The 21,824-nt window shown below is 40.7% G+C and overlaps 1 protein-coding gene across 1 annotated transcript in view; it reads left to right on the top strand.

The window, feature by feature from the left end:
- LOC145998449 (alkaline phosphatase, tissue-nonspecific isozyme-like) overlaps positions 1-16,271 on the top strand; it is a 78,475-nt gene extending 62,204 nt beyond the window's left edge. Inside the window, exons 6-7 of the mRNA XM_083134861.1 lie at positions 5,587-5,781; positions 15,075-16,271. Of these exons, the coding sequence (XP_082990987.1) occupies positions 5,587-5,781; positions 15,075-15,544 (665 nt within the window). The 3' untranslated portion in view covers positions 15,545-16,271. The remainder of the gene's footprint in view (positions 1-5,586; positions 5,782-15,074) is intronic.
- The last annotated feature ends 5,553 nt before the right edge of the window (positions 16,272-21,824 follow it).

Below are 21,824 nucleotides of genomic sequence, written 5' to 3'. Positions count from 1 at the left end.
TGTATATATATATTCCCCTCACGCACTATATATATGATAGAATACTACATTATCGAAGTGTGGTGCAGATAAAATATGAATTTCTTCTGGGTTGATTCTCTGAGACAAGTTTACCTACCACAACATGAAGATAAATCAGTTGGAACTTGCTATTTGTTATGGCAAGGATAAAAGAAACAATCAAGGAATCACACATTAAAGAAATTGACTCGCTCGTTCCGTATGCAGGGGGGTCTTCCTTGCCGACGCAGACAATGTTATCTTTCGGTGATTTATTTGCAACCAACTCAACACTCGAGGAACGATCTTAGAAACACAAGATAAAAAACGGTAGCAGGAAAAGAAGCGACAGACCTCCCTCGTTGTCACATGTTGCGAATTACAGGAAGACGCATGACCTCATCCATCCCGTTCGTGCTGAGAAGTAAGAGAGCCAGACGCGTGGGGAGCTAGTTGTCCCAGCGCGTGCTTCGTATGACACGCAGCGGTGTGGTTATTTGCAGGATGCTTAAATTTTCATATGTCATGTATGGAACCCAAGAAGAGAGTTGCATAAAGGGGAATGTGTTTGTCTATCTCCATGATTAACTGCCGCTGTGTTGTTTGAAATAACAATTATATTTTTCATATAGTTAGTAAGGAACACCCACGAGAATTGTAGTGCCTGACTTTTTCACACCGCGAAAAGCGTGGCGAATATTTGGTGAGACTTATTATGCAATAGAAATGTGCTCGATATTTTCCGTGTTAAACTTGCAGATCAATTTGTTTATCGTAAATGTTTCGTACGACGAATTTTTAACTTGAAAAGTGAACTATTACATGACGTAACATGTTTTTGCAAACGAAAGATTTATTACTGAAGCAAGCCAGCGAAAAATGTACGCCCGGTTGCAAGTCTTCGCCGATTTTTTTCAGGTTTCTACATATGTACTTGTACTTAAATATTGATATCTATAGACTCCTTAAGATCATTTTTATAAGTCAATTAACTGTTTAAGACCAAAGTCAAATTTATTCATCACAACATCGTATAATTCTTGTTCTGTGGGTTACATGTTTTTTTCCCTACATCAAACAACACCAGATCTATTAAAGTCCTCGTTGAGTTTTGCGTTAAGTACATTTTATGCACAGATAGGTGACTGAATCTACACTAAAGTGGGATCCAAACCACTATGCAATTTGCATCCACCAGGTATCAAACTCGCTAGAGTGCCACACACGTAAATTTGCCGTTGCGTAGAAACGAATTTTCGTTTCGTCTCCCTCTCCCTTAGCATCATGTGTTCTACCCTGCTCGAAAACCTTCGCTATTGTTGCCACATTGTCATTCCATTCCTGGACACACTCGCGCAAACATCATTGAAAACAATTGACTAGCGCTCCAGCTCGCGGTTCCCACCGTTCGGTAGGGACGCTGATGTGGCAATATAGCACGGCGTAGTGGTTGCTTCTTTTATGCAGTGCATGTTCATTGGCTAGCTAGTAACTAGTGTTGCCAACTGTAATAATGAAGCACTATTTCTGTCACGGAAGGGGAAAAGGCAGGTAAAGTGACGGTGAGTTTCGTTGGATTGGAAGCACCATATTTTTATTTTATACTAAGTATTTGACCGGTTTGACGTTGTGTGCGTGTATTGCGTGTGTGTATGTAAAAGTGTGTGTTTGCTAATGAACGTTAAATTCCATAATGCCTCCAGTTCTGTCGAAGTTGAAATCAAAAACCTTGCATAGCCAAGCTCGGGAAATTCTAAGCAACGTGCACGAGTTCATGAAGGAGGAAGCCAGTCATGGTGTTAGCATCCCAATAAAGCATTTTGGCAAGAGAGCAGCGAACAGCAGCAACAAATTGTTCATATTTCATAATTTTGGAATTATTCAAAATAAATAAATTATGTGGCTCCAACATCATTTCAACTCTGGCTCCGGCAAGTGTTCTTGTAGAAATTGCATAGAGGAGGCTGTCATTTTTGCTGCTTAATGCGATGCATATTGTTTTCTGTGTTAAAATTGCCATGCTTTGATGGGTGACCAAGTTCATAGCAGGGCCGGCGGAAGGGGAGGGCGAACCGTCCCATCGCCCAGAGCGGCAAAATTTGAAGAGAAGAAAAAAATAAGCCTATTGAAAACTGTGATCGAGCGAGATATTCTTTTGCGCTGAATAGTATTGAAATAGCATAAGAAGTCTCATTATTTATTTTATATTTTGATGTTTTAGTTAGGAATATATTGATTTTCAATTTTCCGTTGCTGCGTAATGACCGGGGGGGGGGGGTCGAAATAGAGCGGCATCTGCCGCCACCTCCCAGGGAGGCAAAATGACTAGCGCCGGCCCTGGTTCATAACAAAAGAAAAAGCCGCGCAGCTTATCGTCTAGTGGCAGTATATGTACTTGTTATTGTTGTGGAAGCCGGCATCCTTTGTAAATGTACAACAAAGGCAACCGACTGTCGCCGATCTCAGAGAGGAAATAATAATACTGCTTCAGGAGGAGTGTTATGGTGCAATTGTAGCGGTTTAACACGTTGGCATGTTATTATCTGCCGTTGCAGTTCCATACCAGTGTATACGGGTTTTGGGAGTGAAAAGTTAGAACGCCACCAGTGCATTAATGCAATGAAAAATAATATATATATTTTTTTATTTTGTTTGAAATCACTCAAATAAGGAATCGTATGAAGAAGTCTTCTTTGCAGCATTTTTGGTAATTTTACTTATGTGTTAGTTCATATTTTGCGAATTTTTAGTAGCTACATACAAAGCCACTTGTTAGTACATATTAATCCTAGTCCTGGTATAATGCATGACGTTTAAAACTCAACGTTAGATAGACCTGAATTCTCTAATTTCATTGTTGTACGTAACAGCTGTGCATCGGCGCACCGCAGCGATTTTTCTATCTGGTCCATTAGCAACACTGCTTCTTTAGTTCTGTCGCGCATTGCACGGCAGAATTATCTGCGCTGGACTCTACCCCTTGATTGCAAGGCAATATTTCTACACTGAAGAAAAAAACAGTGCGTCCACAGTACAGGGTGAGTCAAAAGTCCCTGACCACCCTTTATAAAATGAAAGAGAGTGTAGATTGCAGCAATTGGTCATCATGGCCTAGAGGGGAAACTTTTTGGTGCATGTCTTGATATCGTCCGCCATCATGGTGACCGCCATCTTGGATCCAACTTATTTTCTTTAAATGGGAGGGGAGCATGTGGGGTATGGGTTTGGGCTAGAATTTCACCAGGAACAGGAATTCAGTGGTGAAGTCTGATTAATGAATACTTTAATGATAAGGAAGTTATGGGCATATGAAAGTTACACAATGAAAGTTACACAATGAAAGTTACACAATGTGTTCAACATGATGTCCTTCTTGTGCTATGCACATGTTGAGACGGTTCTCCCATGCTATGTGGACACGGAGCAATATCTCAGGTGTGATTTGTGCACAGGCATCCAGTATCCGTTGATCCAAGTGACCCACATCCCGAATCTTTTCGGCATACACGATTGACTTCAAATGACCCCACAGGTAAAAATCGAGTGGGGACAAATCTGGTGATCGGGGAGGCCATTCCACTGGCCCACGTCGACCAATCCATCAACTAGGGAACTGGAGGTCCAGATAGTGACGAACCTGTCGCCCATAATGAGGTGGTGCTCCATCCTGCTAAAAATATGAGGGGAAGCTGGAAGTTGCCATCCTCTGTCAAAACTGACGGAAAATGTGTTCTTGTAACAACTGCAAGTAGCCCTCTGCATTTGCATTTAAATTGTCATGAATGAAGAATGGGCCAATGATACGTGTCCCCCAGATTCCGGCTTCAGAAGCAACTTTCCAATACGAAATGCTGCTATCGCCAGAGAAGCAAACGTTTCAAGATATACAGTAGGTGTCCCATTTTCATTGCCGGTGACCGTACCTCCTCGGACGACTGTCTGCGTTGCTGTAGCAATATTTCTTACAGTGTAATATTGCGAACCATCTTCATTACAGAGATTAAATAAAGAAACATGGTTATATTGATTGATTTGGTTTATTTTACTCCGCTCTTCTGCCACTTTACGCTAATCGCGAAGATAAGCATGAGTGATGATATCTTAACAATCCATAAATAATAGGAAAATATCAGTATAAAAGAACTCCAAAATCCCAGACGCTAGCTATTATTTACCAGACAGGAACTCGACAATAAGGAATGCAGTGTCAGATATTAGCTAAGCTTACCAGGTCACCAACGGTGCAAACATGTAAACAGGTGTAACCCAGGAAGAAGCTACAGGTGACTGACTCGGCATTACTTAGTAAAATCCATCGCAATAAATATCTGGGACAACGGGAGTCAATGGTCAGTTTTGAGCTATCAATCAGTGAGCTTTGGGCAGCAGGATAATCAGTCAGACGATTGAGTCAGTTTCAAGTACAAACCCTCACCGTAGAACTTCTCATCTAGCAGACAAAGACAGGTAAACCTTATCGTCATGCTGGTCCAGTCTTTGAGGGTTTAAAACTCAAGTTTTGTGTTCTGCCATTCGCGTATGTATTTATCACCTCTCGCACATTACTTTTAAGCTCTCCATGAACAGCGAGTACGCCATTGTCGAGGATGAGTGATGAATGAGCTACGACACCCACATTCGATCCCAGTTCCTTCAGGAACGTTACGATGTGATGACATTGATGAAGGGACAATCACCACAAAGATCACCCATTATGGCCGGTATTCGAACCCCGAGACCCCTGGCGTCGTAGCACGCTGTGCTAACCACTCCGCCACGGACGTCGGTATATGGTTATATGTTCAGATAAGTGCATGGGCGGAGTTTGAGCTTTTTCTTTGGGGGGGCTGCAGACTCTGGGAGAAGCATACTCTACCTGAGGGTTATTTATAAGGGGTCCGGAGGCCTTCCAACGAAATTTTTTTAAAAAACAACAACTTAAAAACACTGATTTTTAGGCCTTTTAGATTTGAAAATGTTAAATTTCCTCGCTTAAGTAAACAAATATTAATTAGTGTATTGGTTGTCAGTTTTAAAAGAAGCAAAACAGTACGATTATTGCATTTTGCATTTCATTATTTTTTTTATTGATGCAATACTTGTATTACCATAGAATTTACGGTACAATAAGTAAGCTTCAGAAATTTTAGAAAAATTAAATTGAAAAGTTCTTTTGATGCCTCAGCAGTAACTGTTGACTCAACACAAAGTCATTTTACGTTTTTCTTTCTTCAAACTCTACACATCAATCAAATTGTCTAAGACCCGCTATTGCGGCGCAATTACCGCACATGCCATCATGCCAAACGTCAAGATTTGCCGTATGGTTTCATAACAAAAATGTAGTAACTGAACTTAATCATGTGTTATTTTTTTAGTATTTTTTAAGTTGGGGGAGCCATGCCCCCCTGGCCCCTCTATGGATAAGTGCTTAAGATAGATTGGCTATATTAAATTATATTTGTTCTTAGATGCGTAGAAGTATTTTCCTCCTCTGATTTGCTATCAGATTTGACAAATAACAAATCAAATTCTTTGTTTCTTTTAAATATGTTGATCTTGCAAAGTCTCTACTTTTCATTTCAGCTGGGCGAATTGACCATGCTCACCACTACAACAACGCGTACCGTGCTCTGGAGGAAACGCTAGCTATGGAGTCTGCTCTGTTGGCTGCCCTGCCTCTTCTGAATTTAGCTGAAACGTTATTGGTTGTCACTTCAGACCACTCCCACGTCTTCACTATAGGTGGCCTTGGTACCAAAAGAGGAAATCCAATATTCGGTAAGTTGATTTGTTTACGATGCAACAAAAAATTAACAATTGAAATGACAATGGGTTTTGGTGTGAATACGAATGAACGGCTTGTGACCTAAGGTAAGTGAAGCCCGGTACCAACAACAGGCACGGCCCCAACCGATTTTTATCGTACATACTGTATTTCATTTTAAAGTAAGACAAATTGAAAGCGAAATCGATTCTAGGGAAGTGAGTGGGAAACACCATGGAGCATATTGGAGAAGGGTATATTTTGAAGTAATTGCAAAGTTAATCCATTATACTCTGTCCCCGGAATGTGTGGAGCAAGGTGTGCATAGCAGCAGAGGGGGGGGGGGAGGGAGGGAATCGAGTGGACATAGCTTTGCAGCTGCTGCAAAGGCAAGTTACTACAATCGCCTTCCTTCCCTCCTCGAAATCCCTGTTCCCTCTCACGTGTTCATTTACGGAGCTGCCTCGCATGACTACTTGCGTGAAGACTTGTTTTCGTTCACTTGCTCCAGATATACCTGGGACAGGGTATAGTGACTGCTTGTACGATGTGGTTGCATACATTGAAGATAAAATCCCGTTTTGTAAAGGGTCTGCAGCACCGAAGCGACAAGCACGGACTGAGTTCTCTACCAGCTAGAACTTGCCGTTCCTTCTATGAGGGCATTTTGAACCTTTGGGTGTCACATACACAACGAAGGAAGTAGATATATGCAGTGGCGGCTGGCATCTAGTATGATGGGTAGCCAACGTGATCAAGAAATCGAAAAATTTTTGCCAGCATATGTCATAGAAATCTAATGAAAGAGGTAATTTTAATGGAACTTTGTTTACTAAAATTGCAGACAAAAATTCAGAGTTCCTAAGATTGGTTTATTTTACTTCGCATTTGTACTACTTTTGGCTAATCGCGAAGATAAGGATGAGTAAACACTCGCAAAGAACACCGATGCCCAGGTGGAGATTCGAACCCGCAATCCCTGGCGTCGTAGCATGCTGTGCGGAGGTCGGCCAGAGTTTCTAGGAAATAAATGTGACTATTAAAATTTCGACGCCTGTAACCTTTACCATTTTTTTTTTATATTTTTAAATAGAATTGATGTTTAAATCTGGCGTGGGACAGCCAAGTTGTTTAACTTTTAATTTAATATCGTATAGTACCTTGGAAAACGGTGTATCTAATAATGCTCTAATATGACTCATCTTTACTAACTACCCTTCCTTTCACACACCATCGGACACTTTCACTTCACTAAAAAGAAAAACAATGAACAATTAGAGACACCGAGTGGATCACGGTATTCTCGCCTTGCTTTGTTTATAATTTGCAACCTCAGCACGGCAGACGGTACATCAACAGTCGGTGTTACTAACAACTGAAATATGATTATCTGCTAAATGAACCGTAGATCTACAATTTTTAGAATTCAATGCAAGAATTGAATTATAGCTTCAAGTGAAATTCTTATACTGATAGATTTTCCGTGTGATTTTTTACAAATATTAAAGTAAAAAATCTCCTGGTGATGCGAATTCCCTTTGATATTTAGGAATTATTTTGTACAGAAAATGTCTTCAATGTTGTCAACGTCAATTGCAACACATGAGTGTGTGTGCTTGAGAGCATGGGATGTATATCTTTTCTTAAGGAAGAAATCGACAACAAAAAAGTCTGGATGGCTCTTTAGACGCATCTATCTAAATGGTTATATAAATTCGGGGAAGATATTACGTTCGTTCTTGCCAAGTATGCAGGAAAGTATCTTTCTCGCGAATTACTTCTCCAACGAGTATTACAAATCGGTCAGGATTAGTCACTTCTCTGTGAAGTTTGCAACTATGTCAACACAATGCGAAAGCTCTTGCGTCGTGACACAACGCGAGCTGGCACGGCTGGTTGTCTTATGGCTGCCACTGGGCTACCACCTCCTCGCTCGTTAACTGCGGAGACTTTTCCATGTCTCCGCGCATGCCTCTGCGCTCAGGCCAGACTATGCTGGCCCAGAGCAAGTGAGAGAACAGCTGGGGATGCGGCGCAGGAATTGAGGCGGCCGTAAACTGGAACGCTTACGAGTATCGAATCTCCTCGTTCGTAAATGTATTAATTTAACTATATTTTGGCAAAGCAAGTGTTTTTTCTTTTTCTGAGGGTAGAGCCATGGCACGGCGGCTCTCCCCTTAGAGCCGCCGCTGGATATATATGAGATGGCAAAAGAAACAGCATTTGCCCTGTACGGGCCTGAATGGCTTTACTTGTCCTTTGGAAGGAGTGTCGATAACCGCTAATGCCAATGACACGTACCTACATGTAATAATCCCCATAAAGTATTTAATTATAACAGCGTGGCTACAATTATCCTACTGCTGAAAGTCATATGTTTTATATTTATTGAACAGTTGATCTACAACCCTTTTAAGTGTTTCTTCTCTTCATTTAACGGATTTAGTATTGTGCACCAAGTGGAACCAGCAAAGTAAATTAATTAAAAAGGAAATATATTCTGATTCCCCCTCCGCCGCCTCATGTCACATTTTGCAGAATAGTGCCAAGATCTACACTTTCTTTTGCCTACGATAGCAAATGATATGATTCTGATAATGAGGAGGGGGCTTTGCTGTAGCTACGTAATGTAGCTGAGACCACCCTTCGAAGAGTTATTAGTAGGAGGTAGTTAGTTCTTGTTATTCTTTTTATGACCTCTGGCATTTAGATGTGGAATGTGGCAGCTCCTATTTTTATTAGTATTGCTATAGTTAATAGTAAATTTGTTAGGCTGATCATAATAAGGACTAATGCAAGAATTATCGATAATGCTAATGCTTGAATTAAGGCGTATTTAAGTGTTGCCTCTGTACTTCATTTGCTGTTTGACACAGAAATTAACGATTTTTAGATATACTGACTTAAAGGGAGGTTTCGACCTCCACCAACTCTCTTTGGGCACGCAACTGGTTTTAAGGGACCCTTCCCCCAAGCTATTATCCCTCCTCTCCCTGTTGGAACCATTGGGAAAGACTCTTGCAACAGTGTGATCAATCGTGTTTGCGTCAAAACGTACGTTTGACAACAACAGCCAGCAGACGCCAGAGTTCTTGTTCGCGGTAACTGTACCAGGATAATCCTTCTGACCTGCAGATGCAGTCAATACGCGCCAAATTAATCATACAATCACATGAAAAGATCATAAATCATGTTTTTTCAGCAACACAGATTGGAGACTTCGGCAATTCAGAACCGGCTCCCTCGTAACTAACCGAGTTGTCCTGTCGGTTTCAAACCACCGGCAATTGCAAAATGACGACCGAGTCAAGTTTTATTCCTGAGCGATTCCCTTGCCCTCTGGATTACACTGAGTGGGTTTCTCCGTCCTGCCAGATTTATTTGACGTCAAAGAAATAAAGTGAAACCGCCAAGGGACTAGTCAGGGAGAACACGGTTCGACAGCCGGTGGCCGTTTTCTCCATTAACGGAAATTGGTCCGTGACGTGTGTTCCGGACGTAGAGCTGACAGAGGAACAGGAACAAACAGAATTTTCCGCGTGCCCAAATGCCTCGAGGGACAAACTTGCTTTTGGAGAGAAGAAGCATCTCGAATAACCACTCAAGATGTACTGTGCTTAAATTGGGTGAAATCTAAAATTAGAACGCAACGTGTTACTTTTTATATGGATGGAAAGATGGACTTTGTACACCCTGAAATTTGTAGAAAAAAATAATTTATTTATGTATATGCTTTCGGCGTCTTAGTGGGTGACAACCCTCAAGATGACCTGCAGAGTTCTAGCCGGAAAATCCTTGCTTCGGTTCCACAGAAGCAGACGACAGAAGTTCTGTTGCCGGATTTTTTCGTGTTTCCCCGCGTCTCAGTGTGGGAGGTCCTTTACACATCCGTTACCCTTTTTCATGCTTGCCTGTCATTCTAGTCTCCATCCGTAATTTTCGTCTCTCTCTCTCTCTCTCTCTCTCTCTCTCTCTCTCTCTCTCTGTTTCTCTCTCTCTCTTTCTCTTTCTCTCTCTATTTCTCTCTCTCTGTTTCTCTCTCTCTCTCTTTCTCTTTCTTTTTCTCTCTATTTCTCTCTCTCTCTTTCTCACCTCCTCCGTTATGCAATAATCAGCTGTGAATATGAATTTTTGAGCTTGAGTTTTTTCCCTTAGTCCACTTTATGCACAAAAAGGCTGATTGGGACTAGACCAACATTTTATTGATTGATTGATTTGGTGTTTTAAGTTCACTTAATGCACAGTAAGGCTAATCGGGACTGGACCTACAGTTTAAAGTGGGGTCTGAATCACTATGTGCCTCCACTGGGTATCGAACTTAGGATCCCTTGATTACAAGGCGACGACGGGTAGGTTTGGACAATAATTCAATTATTTAGTACTGACTAATGATGATATCATGCGCAAAGTAGACTTTGAAACGAGCAATAGAGTGAGAAATATTGCCGTGCTCAATGTCTTCCAAATCCATATCATTTGCATATTCTCTTCGTTAGCTTCTCGGTTACCACCTAACTATTGGTTGACTAGCCGGTTACCGAATCCGTGTCCTGTTGTAAGACCGGCCAATTAGACAGTGGCGAGAAGCACAACGGGGCGAGTGCATTAGTTTCGGGCATGGAGATCGCAAATCTAAAGTTCCAAGCCAACGCGGAGTTCGTGTCATTCGGGAAGTTGGGAGCTGCGACCCGCCGCATGCGAACGATGCATAAAATTTGATCTTTCCCCGGAGGGCCATCACGGTGGCGCCACCTCGAGAGAGCGAAAACATTTTTCCGACCGAATGGATTGCTAAGACGCAGGTGAAATAGTAAGCTATTTTCTGCATGGATCCCAAAAAGATTCATTGAGCGCTTGAGGTCTTCTGCACAAAGTTTGAATTTATTGATTAATTTGGTTTATTTTACATCCCTTTTCTGCCACTTTTGTATAATCGCGAAGATTAGGATGAGTGATGATATGATGAAACTGGTGAAGGGATACTCACAAAGCGGTCGGGATTCGAACCTGTGACCCTTCGCCCTTCATTCTCTTTCTCTGCTTTCACATATATCAGATTATGCCCAATTCTGTAATTTCTCATGAAGGACAAACATCTATGTCTTGCTCAGGATTCGAACCTAAACCCCTGGCGTCGTATCGCACTGTGATAATCGCACCGTCACGAAGATCGACAGGAGAAATTTTGAATTGAAGTTAAGTGTTTTAAGTCTACTTTTTACACAGGTAGCATGGGCGTCGCCAGAAATTTTCCTAGGGGGGTCGAATCGAAGATGTCGAGGGGACCCCCCTCAAATATATTGTGACACAGACCAGTGCCATATTCAGAAGTTTGTCAAGGGGAGTTAATTTTTAAAATTATTGCATAATCGGTATTTTTATATTATGTTGTTGTTAATAATAATAATAGTAATAATAATAATAGAAGCAGTAGCAGTTTTAGTTTAGTTTCTTTTAGCATCCAATAAATTTATTATATGAATAATGTACTTCTTACAACCAAGATTACATACTTACTTCTAATATTAGTAGCAGTACCAGCAGCAAACGCAATAGTATAAGAAGCTTCGGAACGTGTGAAAGTTACAAATTACAGTGTTGCAAATTATGAAAGTTTCGTACCAAATTCGATATCTCAAGACCATTTTCAAACAATGACGCAAAATGAAGTGAAATGAAGTGCTTCGTTTATAAATTGCCATAAATGGTAAAACGTAAATAGGGGGTTGACCTGCCTGCCGACGCCCATGACAGGTAGGTTAATAGGGACTGGGCCTCCATCATGTATCGTGCCCGGGACCCTATGATTACTATTTTACACGAAGATTAACTGAAGGTATTAGGTTATTTTAGGTCGCTTTTATTTCACTTTTGCCTAATCGCGACGATGGGGATGAAGGTGGAAAGTTGAAATGGAATAAGGGATATTCACAAACGCGAAAGGACAGAATACGACAGAAGTCCCACCGAGGATTGTCCAGGCGCCAAATCCCCGTTGGCCTGCAACATTGCAGTTACCAGAGTGTACTATACCTTGTCCCAGCTATCTGTGGAGCAGACGAATGAGAACAAATCTCTGCGCAAGTAGTGACGGGAGACGACTCCGCCAATGAACAGTAAGAGGAACGGGATTGCGTAATGGAGGGGTGGTGGGAGGTGACTGGAGATACCCGATTTCCATTCTTCGCATTGGCTTTGCCGACTCAATTTCCTTCCTCCTCCTCTGCCGCTATGCGCGACCCTGCTCCATAGTTAGCTGGAACAGGGTATACGTGGAAACAAGATTGAATTTTTGCTGAAGGTCATCGCTTACACTCCACTTTGCTTTTTCTGCACGAAGAACAAACCACTAAATAAATTCTCAAGTTTCTGCCAGTCATGTTTCACTTATTTTTTTCAACTAAACAAACGATGGAGATAGTATGAAGATCTTTTTAGTGCATTCATTGATTGAATATTATTATAGGTTTTTTCTACTCTTACGGCGGCCGGTCCTAGTTCTGGCAAGGGAAGTGGAGAGCTGGGATCAAGGGGTTCGTGGAATCAGTCTTCCTCCCTGCTTGCGGGGTAGGGGAAAGTCTTCATGGACCTTGGCTGGGATTACGCCGCAGACCAACCAGACAACTGTGGCGCCGAGAGTCACGACGCGGCAGGAAGAAGAACTACGTGAACCTCGTTCTACTGGCTGCTGCGTTTCTTATCGTGCTGGATTGTTCGCTTCCCCGCTCCCCACTTCCATTGCCAGCATTAGGATCGCCCGCTGTAACAGTAGAAAATACCTTTAGTATCCCTTCAAATGAGAATGTGGAATGGCGACTAAATATTCGCAAGTATACTGGGTTCATCGAAAAAGAATGTCGGATTACAAAGACGTACAAACGAAAAGTGTTAAGATAGCGAAATCAATCTGTGGAACTACGAAATGCCACGTGTATAGGCGGGAGTAAAGCCATTATCTGATTCCACGATTCATTGTTGTTACCAGTGGCAAACAATGGATATATTGTTTAGTAATCATTTTTCGTGAAATGCATGTATTAAGATGTTTTGAGCGCACGAATTAGTACAAATAAAAGTAAGCTTAAAATAAATGTGTACGTTGAAGTTTGACTTCAGAAGTATAAGTTTTCCAGTAGTGTCAAGTTAAAATTTGTAAGATTTTCAGTGGGACACCCTATATAACATATTTTTTGACAGGCTAGACATCAAATATCTTCAAAGGTAAGACTAAACAGAACCTCTTCCTTGCTGAATAGCATGAAAGTTCCATCCGCGCTCCTTAGCACAAATTTCCGTCCAGCACCTCCTCGATGCGAAATTTACTTTCCTCTCTTGCCTCCATGCAGCAGGAGGAACCTTTATGGTTGTATGTGCATTATTCATTACATTTTTTTCTTTCTACGCACATGCATTATTCATTCCATATATCCCATTTTCATTCTTTTCCATATTTTCTCCTGATAATCTAATGTCCTTTACTCCTGCTGTTCCCCATCCTTTTCCTTCCTCTATCGCCAATTCTTTTCGCTCACGCATTTTTACAGGGAAAATCCCACATTCCGCAATTGTTCTGAATTTATTCTCCCTCTGTACTACACGGGCTGTGCGAAGGGATTCAGCAACTTCTCATTCGGGATTAAATTGGGTTAGCACGTTTAGTACCGAACTGTCAGATCTGGGGCCTTGTTGCAGAAAACCGAAATCAAGAAACCAGGAAGAGAGGAGACAGAGATAAAATTAACTAGAAGTGAACTAAAAAAGGAGATAAACGTTGTCCGTGACACACATAGATCTAAATGTTTCTTGTTTCTCTCTTCTTTTTTTGCCACTTTTTGGTTAATTACGATAATAAGCATGATTGATGCCTGAACAGTGTTCACCGGTGTTTTATCCACAAACACCTCAACACTATCTCAAAGTTATCCAGAGAACTCTCCAAAGTTTTTGACAAAAGCCCAGTTGTCATTTTGCTGCTAAATTTACCCTTCGTACAAAGCACTTTACACTCTATTAGACGGGAAAATATGGATAGACCACTGATGTACACAAGACACCCGCTTCGATACCAGCACATAGTGGTTCAGATCCAACGTGAAACTGTAGATCCAGACCCCATAAACCTACCTGCACGCATCGTGGTCTTAAACACTCAAACCCAAAAAACAAAACACCCTCGCTGTATCCCTGAAGTTCTCGTTCGAGCGCCACTGCATATGGACACGGGGAGTATGTACATATATTTTTTTTTTATTATTTATTTGAGAAATCCTGAATACAGAGAAAATCCATTTTATATCAGGATATCAATAGCGAGAAACATAGAAATTAACAAATGAGAAGCAGGCACACATATGTAACAAGAATAATACAATAAAAATAATAAAAATTATACAATAATAATAAAACAATAACAAGGGTATAACATATACAACTTTAACAAAACAGTCATAGTGGGCTGTTGAACGAGTGTGGAGTGCGTGAAATTTGGCAAAGTAGGAGCATGATTATAGCGACAAATGTTCTTTCTCTAAAGGTTCTGTAAAGAGATTTGCTAAAAAGTAAAGAGACGAACAAGATTCAATCACTGCCGTGTGATGTTAGAATATCATTATTAAGAGCGGTTGGAGCGTGCTGCTGATCAAATAAAAAACATGCCGAGTTCGAGAATATGTGGATCCCTAACTCCATTTCCCTATTCTCTTTTCTTCTCTCTATCATTTTCTTTCTATTTCTTTCATCTTCTGTTACTTAACTATATCCTGTCCCAGCTAACCGTGGAGCAGCGCCGCGCATAGCGGCAGGGAAGGAGTGGGGAAATCGAGTGGTGAAAGCGCAGCGTTGCCAACTGTACGGTCCTAACTGTACATGTACGGAAATTTCATGGCATGTACGGACGTACGGTCCAGACCTTAGTCCATACGCTAAATGCATGGCTTGTCAAAATTTACACTTGCTCTTTCATCCCTAATATTACCCTAAGAAATTCTTAAACCAAGCTTACGAACCTGGAGACAAAAATACGGTCCGTTTGCCATGTGCGTACGGTATTGTCGCTTTCAAAAGTTTGCCACGCTTACACAGCGAAGCAAGGAAATCGGGTAATTCCAGTCGCCTATTACGCAATCCCGTTCCTCTCACTGTTCATTGGTGGAACCGTCTCGCATCACTACTTGCGGAGAGACTTGTTCTCGTTCGCCTGGTCTACAGTTAGCTGGTACAGGGTTTAGCAATAATGTACTTGATTGCCGGATACTCAAAATGTTCCTTGTCCTCTTCAGTATAACAGCAATTTTGTTTCTCGTTGCAGGTGTAGATTCCAAACCTTCGGACGTAGATAAAATGCCTTACACAACGCTTCTGTACGGAAACGGCCCAGGATACAGCAGGGACCCTACGACAGGCACCAGGGACAATCTCACCGGGGTCGACACGAAGGACCGGAACTACGTTCAGCAGTCGGCGGTGCCGAGGCAGTGGGAGACGCACGGTGGGGAAGACGTGCCCATCTACGCACAAGGCCCCATGGCCTATCTTTTCCAAGGAACCGTGGACCAAACCTACATCCCTCATGCCATGGCGTACGCGGCTTGCATGGGGGACAACAAAAACCACTGCGAGGGGGGTGGGATGTACTTAAGAGATCACGTGTGTGCGGAAGCATCCTCCCACAGTAGAAAGGACTACATTGGGTCAAGGTATAGCCGAAGTGCTACGCTACGTGCTGCTGCATGCGTATATTTGTTAATTGCTGGGATAGTTGCGTTAATTGTGTGTTGAAATGTGGACTGTGATAGTGAAAGTAGACGTGTGGTGGTTACTGTTCAACAATTGAGAGAAGTCGTGCATAGTGAACCTTGAAATACAGTGCCTTCATTTTGATTATTGTGCCTCTCGAACGTGTGTCCGTCTAGCGGGTGGAATCACGCCGCTTGCCGGCGAAATCAGACGTGCGTATTCACTCAACTCAAGCGCATAGAGCATTTGCTAGCTTTCCAAGCCAAGGGTTCGTCAAGTTTCTCTTTGATAAACACACTGCGGAACACTGCAATGTGTTAACATGAACAACATGTTATCGACAACAGACCCAGTCGTCAGAATGTGACACCTCTGTATTTGCCTTCAGTATTTACTTTCATACGGATGGGTGTGTCGTGTTGAAGGAGGATTTATATTCGCTTCTGTGTGGTTTGCTAAGATAATAAGTGATAACCGGTAAGTAGTGAGTGTGTTGATAAGTATCATTGGTGTTGTTATGCAACATAAGTTCACTTTAGAACAGAGAATTTATATGTACGATTCTTACATGGAAACAAACTCATCAGAAGTGTGAGGAGTCGATTTTTAAGTGAACTTTCTGACAAATGTGTGGCAGTGCAAGGAAAACATTTCCAGCATCTTCTGCGACAAACAACGTCAGTACTTGTAATTGTGAAATATTTTAATTAAAATAAATCTACGTGCTTGCGTGTAAAGAGTACGCACATCCGATTTCGCTGACAAGAGACGCGATTCCAGTGGCTACACGATCGCACGTTCGAGTGGCACGATAACCAAATGAAGGCACTGTATATTGTCCTACACTGCTCATACCATGACGTGGAATGAAAAATGTTTAAAATGATGAAGTGCTCCTTTAATAATAAGGGAACTCATTCTTTGTGTTATGGAAGCAAAGGAATTAATCCAAATGAGTACAAATTGTACACTATCAAGAGAAAAACTTCACATGATTATTCCTAAGATTTGTGAACATCGACAGTTTTCTCTGTTCATGGCCAGTTTGATCGTTGATGCAACAAACTTGGATCACGTCATAGTTTGACCTCTCAAGTTAGTCACATGATGATGATGTGTTGTGAAGTTCAATTCGACAGAAGCATTTACCTGCAATATACTTCCGCAAATCTATTTCAGGTGACAGGTTATAGTACCGATTTTCAAATCTGCTAACTCCAGGTTTGAATCGACTCGACATTACCACGAACTATTTTCATTTTGTAATTACAGTATACACTCGCCATCGTAAAGAAAAACAAAGGTCTACAAATTAAAGGTTTCAGAAGCTTCCATTTGTACAGCCTGTCAGAAATAAAGTTAATACTCACAGAAAAATACACCCTCTACCCCTTTTTATTGTCCAACCTGTAAAAACAAATCATTGGTTTTTAAAAATGTCATGTGTGCTAATAAGGAAATGCATTTGAAATTAATTGAATTTTTCCGTACGTGCTCTCGCAGTATTGAGGACTATTATGAGGGGCGCCCCCAACGAATATAAATTAATTGTTTGTTAATGGTTTATTGCGAGATTTGTATATCATGGGGATTCTCTTTCAGACATCATGAATTCATGAACAATTGTGGTTATTTACGCCCTGCAATCAGCAAGAACCGATTCTGGTCTGTGATTTTTCCATGGCACGGTTATGTTTGTAACTGAAGGTGAAGCAATGAATTGTGAATAATGTTTTAAAGTTCGATGACTATTTCTGCGGTAAAAAATATGGCAATTTTGTGAGAGTACTTCCGTACGTGTATCTACGAATGAATTGATTAATACTATACCTATGTATGTAATACATACAGGGTGCGAAATCATTGAAGACTGGTAGGCGAGAAAGATCTTAACCTACACACAAACACACTCACAAATACATATATGCATACATACATACAAACAAACATATATATATATATATATATATATATATATATATATATATATATGCACCTAGGTAGGTCTATATATACACACACTCAAACTAAATTTATTATATGATATATACATTGTAATGCTATTAAATATAAAAGAAAATTACAAAATATTTAAATATGCATTATTATTACATACATACGAAGGAATATATTTGTAAGTTTTATATACAGTATATCAGGTATTTGTAAAGTAGGTAACAAACTAATTTCTCCACTAACTAGTTTTAACGATTTCAAAAAATTACAAAATAGTTGGAATAGTTTTATTATGTGTAAGTTTTTGTTTAGTTTAGTTTAGATTTCGTTTATATTTGTCTTGATTTCTTGTTTTACTTTTATTGTGCATATAGCTACTGTTATTGGTGTAGATCTGTTAATGATCTCATGAAAGAGAGAAAGTATGACTCACAAACACACTATGTTTTGTGTGTTTTCGATGTTATCTTTGGTTAACTGCTTATCTTTTCTTGATTTAATAAGAACACTCCCCCCAAAGGATTATTGATGGGGGCAATCTCCCCTGTCCCCCCAGGATATCGCACCCTGGCATATATTACATTAATATATGTATATATTACAAATTCGACTATGACACATCCAAAGCCTTCAAATTTTGTTATTTACTTACAGGATAGTGATATATATGTCAATTAATCAAGCGAGGAATTTTCTGTAAGAGATTATGCATCGAGCTAGATGCTGCCTGAGCTGATATTTTAGACAGTTCTGGTCCCTTGAATATGGTCCCTGTATTCACAACAGACGTGACATTTTCTTGACGAGAAATGGGTTGAAAGTTAATCAAATCTCCCCCACTCGAGTTACCACGGTTTACACACGTGAACTCCATTGCAGATAAAGGATTTAGTTCATTACGTAACGCAGATCTTCTAGTTGAAGACATTCCGGCGAAATTAATTCCTTGTGGAGTATCTAGTACCCCCGTTTCATCTACAGTTACAAATGGGTTTAACTGGTAGTGCGCCATTTTACAGAAGTTTTAACTGCCCCATACAATTCGACAGAGAACCATGCTCTGCATCTGTATGCACGTTAAACTTGAATGTTTAATGCATACAAACCTTTAGCAAGCGCGCAGTGGAAATTTCCGCCTTATAGGTCTACTTATTTGCTATGGGGCAGCTATGTTAATAGAAAGTACAGATACAACACCTTTTCCAAAATATGCGAGTTTATTCATTTTCACATAATGTGCAAGCACCATTAGTCTACATAAAGAAAGATCGTCGGTCTTAAACTCGCTGAACTAAACATTTTCATGTCGTATCACTTATGCCAGTTGGATGGATATTAATTGAACTAAATAATTAATAATGATGAACTAAATCTATTCCTTTACAGTTAAGTCAATTCCCCACGTAGTTTAACAGACGAGAAAGAACAAAATATAATTTTGGTGTGCGAGTGCCAATTCGACTTAAAAGTACTTATCCTTCTCCTCCCATGTCGTGGTTTCTCGGACACCTTCCTAAGGTGTCTGTCTAGAGGAAAAACTACTTCCTCTCCCTGGGTCAGAATCCAAAATGCGCTGCCTGAAGGGCTGCGACTTCGCACCAAGGTTTCCTTGTTACGTCATTGCGTAACCGATGCTATTGCCCTCTGGTGGCAAAATTAAGAAGATTCCATCCATCTGGCACACAAATAAACAAAATGACGGCTCCGCGCGCACTACGGTCCATAATATCAAGAGCAATTCACACCCATGTCTTACACATGATACAAACCTAGAATCCATGACGCACTAGCACACGACGCTAACCACTCCGCCACCGAGACCCTAGAGCAGTCATTGCCGCAGAGAACAATACCTAAATGCCCCGTTGGATCAACTGATGCATTGAAAATTCACATATGACTGAGATATCCTCGACTTTATCGTTGTCATGGCAACCACACACTCTGGCGAGATACTTCTGTTCATTAAAACGAATCTCAGGTTTCAAGGTATTCCTGTTACCCCACCTGCCTCTCGGATTGTGGGGTTACTATTGTTCACATTGTGCAAAAGGCTGCCACAGGCACATTGTGTACGTACGAATGCGACTAATTTATTATTGTAAGAGTTCATGCACGAGGAAGTACCATGCATGTCTCGTCCAAACAGTTGTTTCAAACCTAATTTCATGTTAAAGCTAACGTAAATTGATTTTGAACGGTTAAAAGCATGTGGTTCCCTCTGAGTACTTTTCGTTCAGTAACTCAATTTACAAGTAAACGAAAATACATGAGGATTCTTGTTAACATTCGAATATGGTTGACCAGTGACCTGAATATCATCCTCATTATATCGTACTGCAAAAGCTTAAGTATGAGTGTCTTACATATAGCATAGATGTGTGTTTGTGCGTGCACATACATACATACATACATACATACATATATATATATATATATACACACACACCGGGTGGCCATAATTAAAGTTAGCCCCAACTCGGAGTCCTCTGTAGCCTGTTTGAGGCATCGTAGAACTCTGAAATTTGGTAAGTCCACTATGCAGACCATTGGGAAGAGGATGGCGATAAAAAATAGTTCAATTTTCCGCCACCAGGTTGAAATGCGGCGCTGTACTTCCATGATGGGTTGTAATAATAACGTAAGCTCAAGCACTAGTCGCAGAATATCAGGAACAAGAGCTTCTATCCGCCACTGCAACAGCCACTTCGGTGACAACTTATTCTGCAATCGGCCGGCGGCCCCTTCCTGCTGCAACACCCAGATCTCCAGTCTCTTCAAATTTCTTCATTATCTTTCTTAACCCATGCGTCGTCATGGGTTCCTTTCGAATTCGAAGTCTTTTCGCATGACCATAACCTCGCAGTGGAGCTGCACTATCGTTCTGATAAAACAGATTCACCAGCAATGCACGTTCTTTCTTATTGAATGGCATGGTGATCACTTCCGAACTTCTGTTCAGCACTCACGTTAAGTGATTAAGTGATCTAGATGAGTTATTAATTAGAAAGACATTTGTTAGTGGCTGGAAGTTGCGAGAAAATAATCTCTCGTTTATTGCAAGATTGCACGGTAAAGGCAAATCCATAACCAATTGGAGCAGGTTACGTCATTATTACAATCCATCATGGAAGTACAGCGCCACATTTCAACCTGGTGTCGGAAAATTGAACTTTTTTATCGTCATCGTCTTCCTCATGGTCTGCATAGTGGATTCACAAAATTACGATGTTTCAAATAGGGATGGCCAAACGGATCCGGATCCCAAGAATCCGGATCCGGATCCAAAAGTTCCGGATCAGAAAATTCCGGATCCGGGTCCGAAAGTTCAGGATACGAAAATCCGGATCCGGATCCGAGAGTTTCGTATCTCAATCCCATTATAATATTACCACACCTTAAAAGGTATTATGATCTTCGATTACAAAGAAATTTTTCATTAGTTAGTACTACAAGAATTTTTTTTCAAGTGTTGTTCCTAAAATACTTTGCTACGCATCGGCTAACACACACGTGCACGAAAATAATCTTACTTGTTTAACATAAAATGTCAGAGGTGATTTTGTAAATGCCATTGAAACGAATATGTATTCATTCGAATGTATTGGAAATGGAAACACACATAAATGTGAGACATTCCATTCTAGGATGAAACCTTTAACACATATAACAAGATAGAAATGTTATACAAAAATTATATAATTTTTCTAGTTACAGTTTTACAAATTAAAGTAAAACATTATAATATATGCAGTGTTATATAATTACAAAGTGTAAGACTAACAAGGGAGGTTATCAAAGTGTCCCCCTCCGATTTCCATGAAACTTGGCAGGTGTATAGTGGGGCCCAATGGAAGAAATACGTATTTTTTTGTTTCAGTTAAAAAACTGTTTTAGGGGCAAAACCCCCTCAAATGTCAAGATAAGGACAAATTGAAGTGAGGATCTGACCCCTGTGTCCCCCTCCGATTTCCATGATACTTGGCAGGTGTGTGTATAAACGGGCCCAAAGGAAGAAATACGTGTTTTTTTGTTTCGGCTAAAAAACTGTTTTAGGGGGCACAACCCCCCTCAAATGTCAATATGAGGACAAATTTAAGTAGGCATTTGACCTCCGTGTCCCCCTCCGATTTCCATGAAACTTGGCAAATGTATAGTGGGGCCCAAAGAAAGAAATACGTGTTTTTGTTTCAGCTTAAAAACTGTTTTAGGGGCAAACCTCCTCAAATGTCAAAATGAGGACAAATTTAAGTGGGCATTTGACTCCTGTGTCCCCCTCCGATTTTCATGAAACTTCGCAGGTGTATAGAGGGGCCCAAAGGAAGAAATAAGTGTTTTTTGTTTCGGCTAAAAAACTGTTTTAGAG

This window comes from Lepisma saccharinum, chromosome 14 (genome assembly GCF_977018435.1).
Source record: "Lepisma saccharinum chromosome 14, izLepSacc3.1, whole genome shotgun sequence".
Taxonomy (NCBI): domain Eukaryota; kingdom Metazoa; phylum Arthropoda; class Insecta; order Zygentoma; family Lepismatidae; genus Lepisma; species Lepisma saccharinum.
Note: the sequence above shows the minus strand (reverse complement) of the source record. Positions and strands in the feature narration are given on the sequence as shown.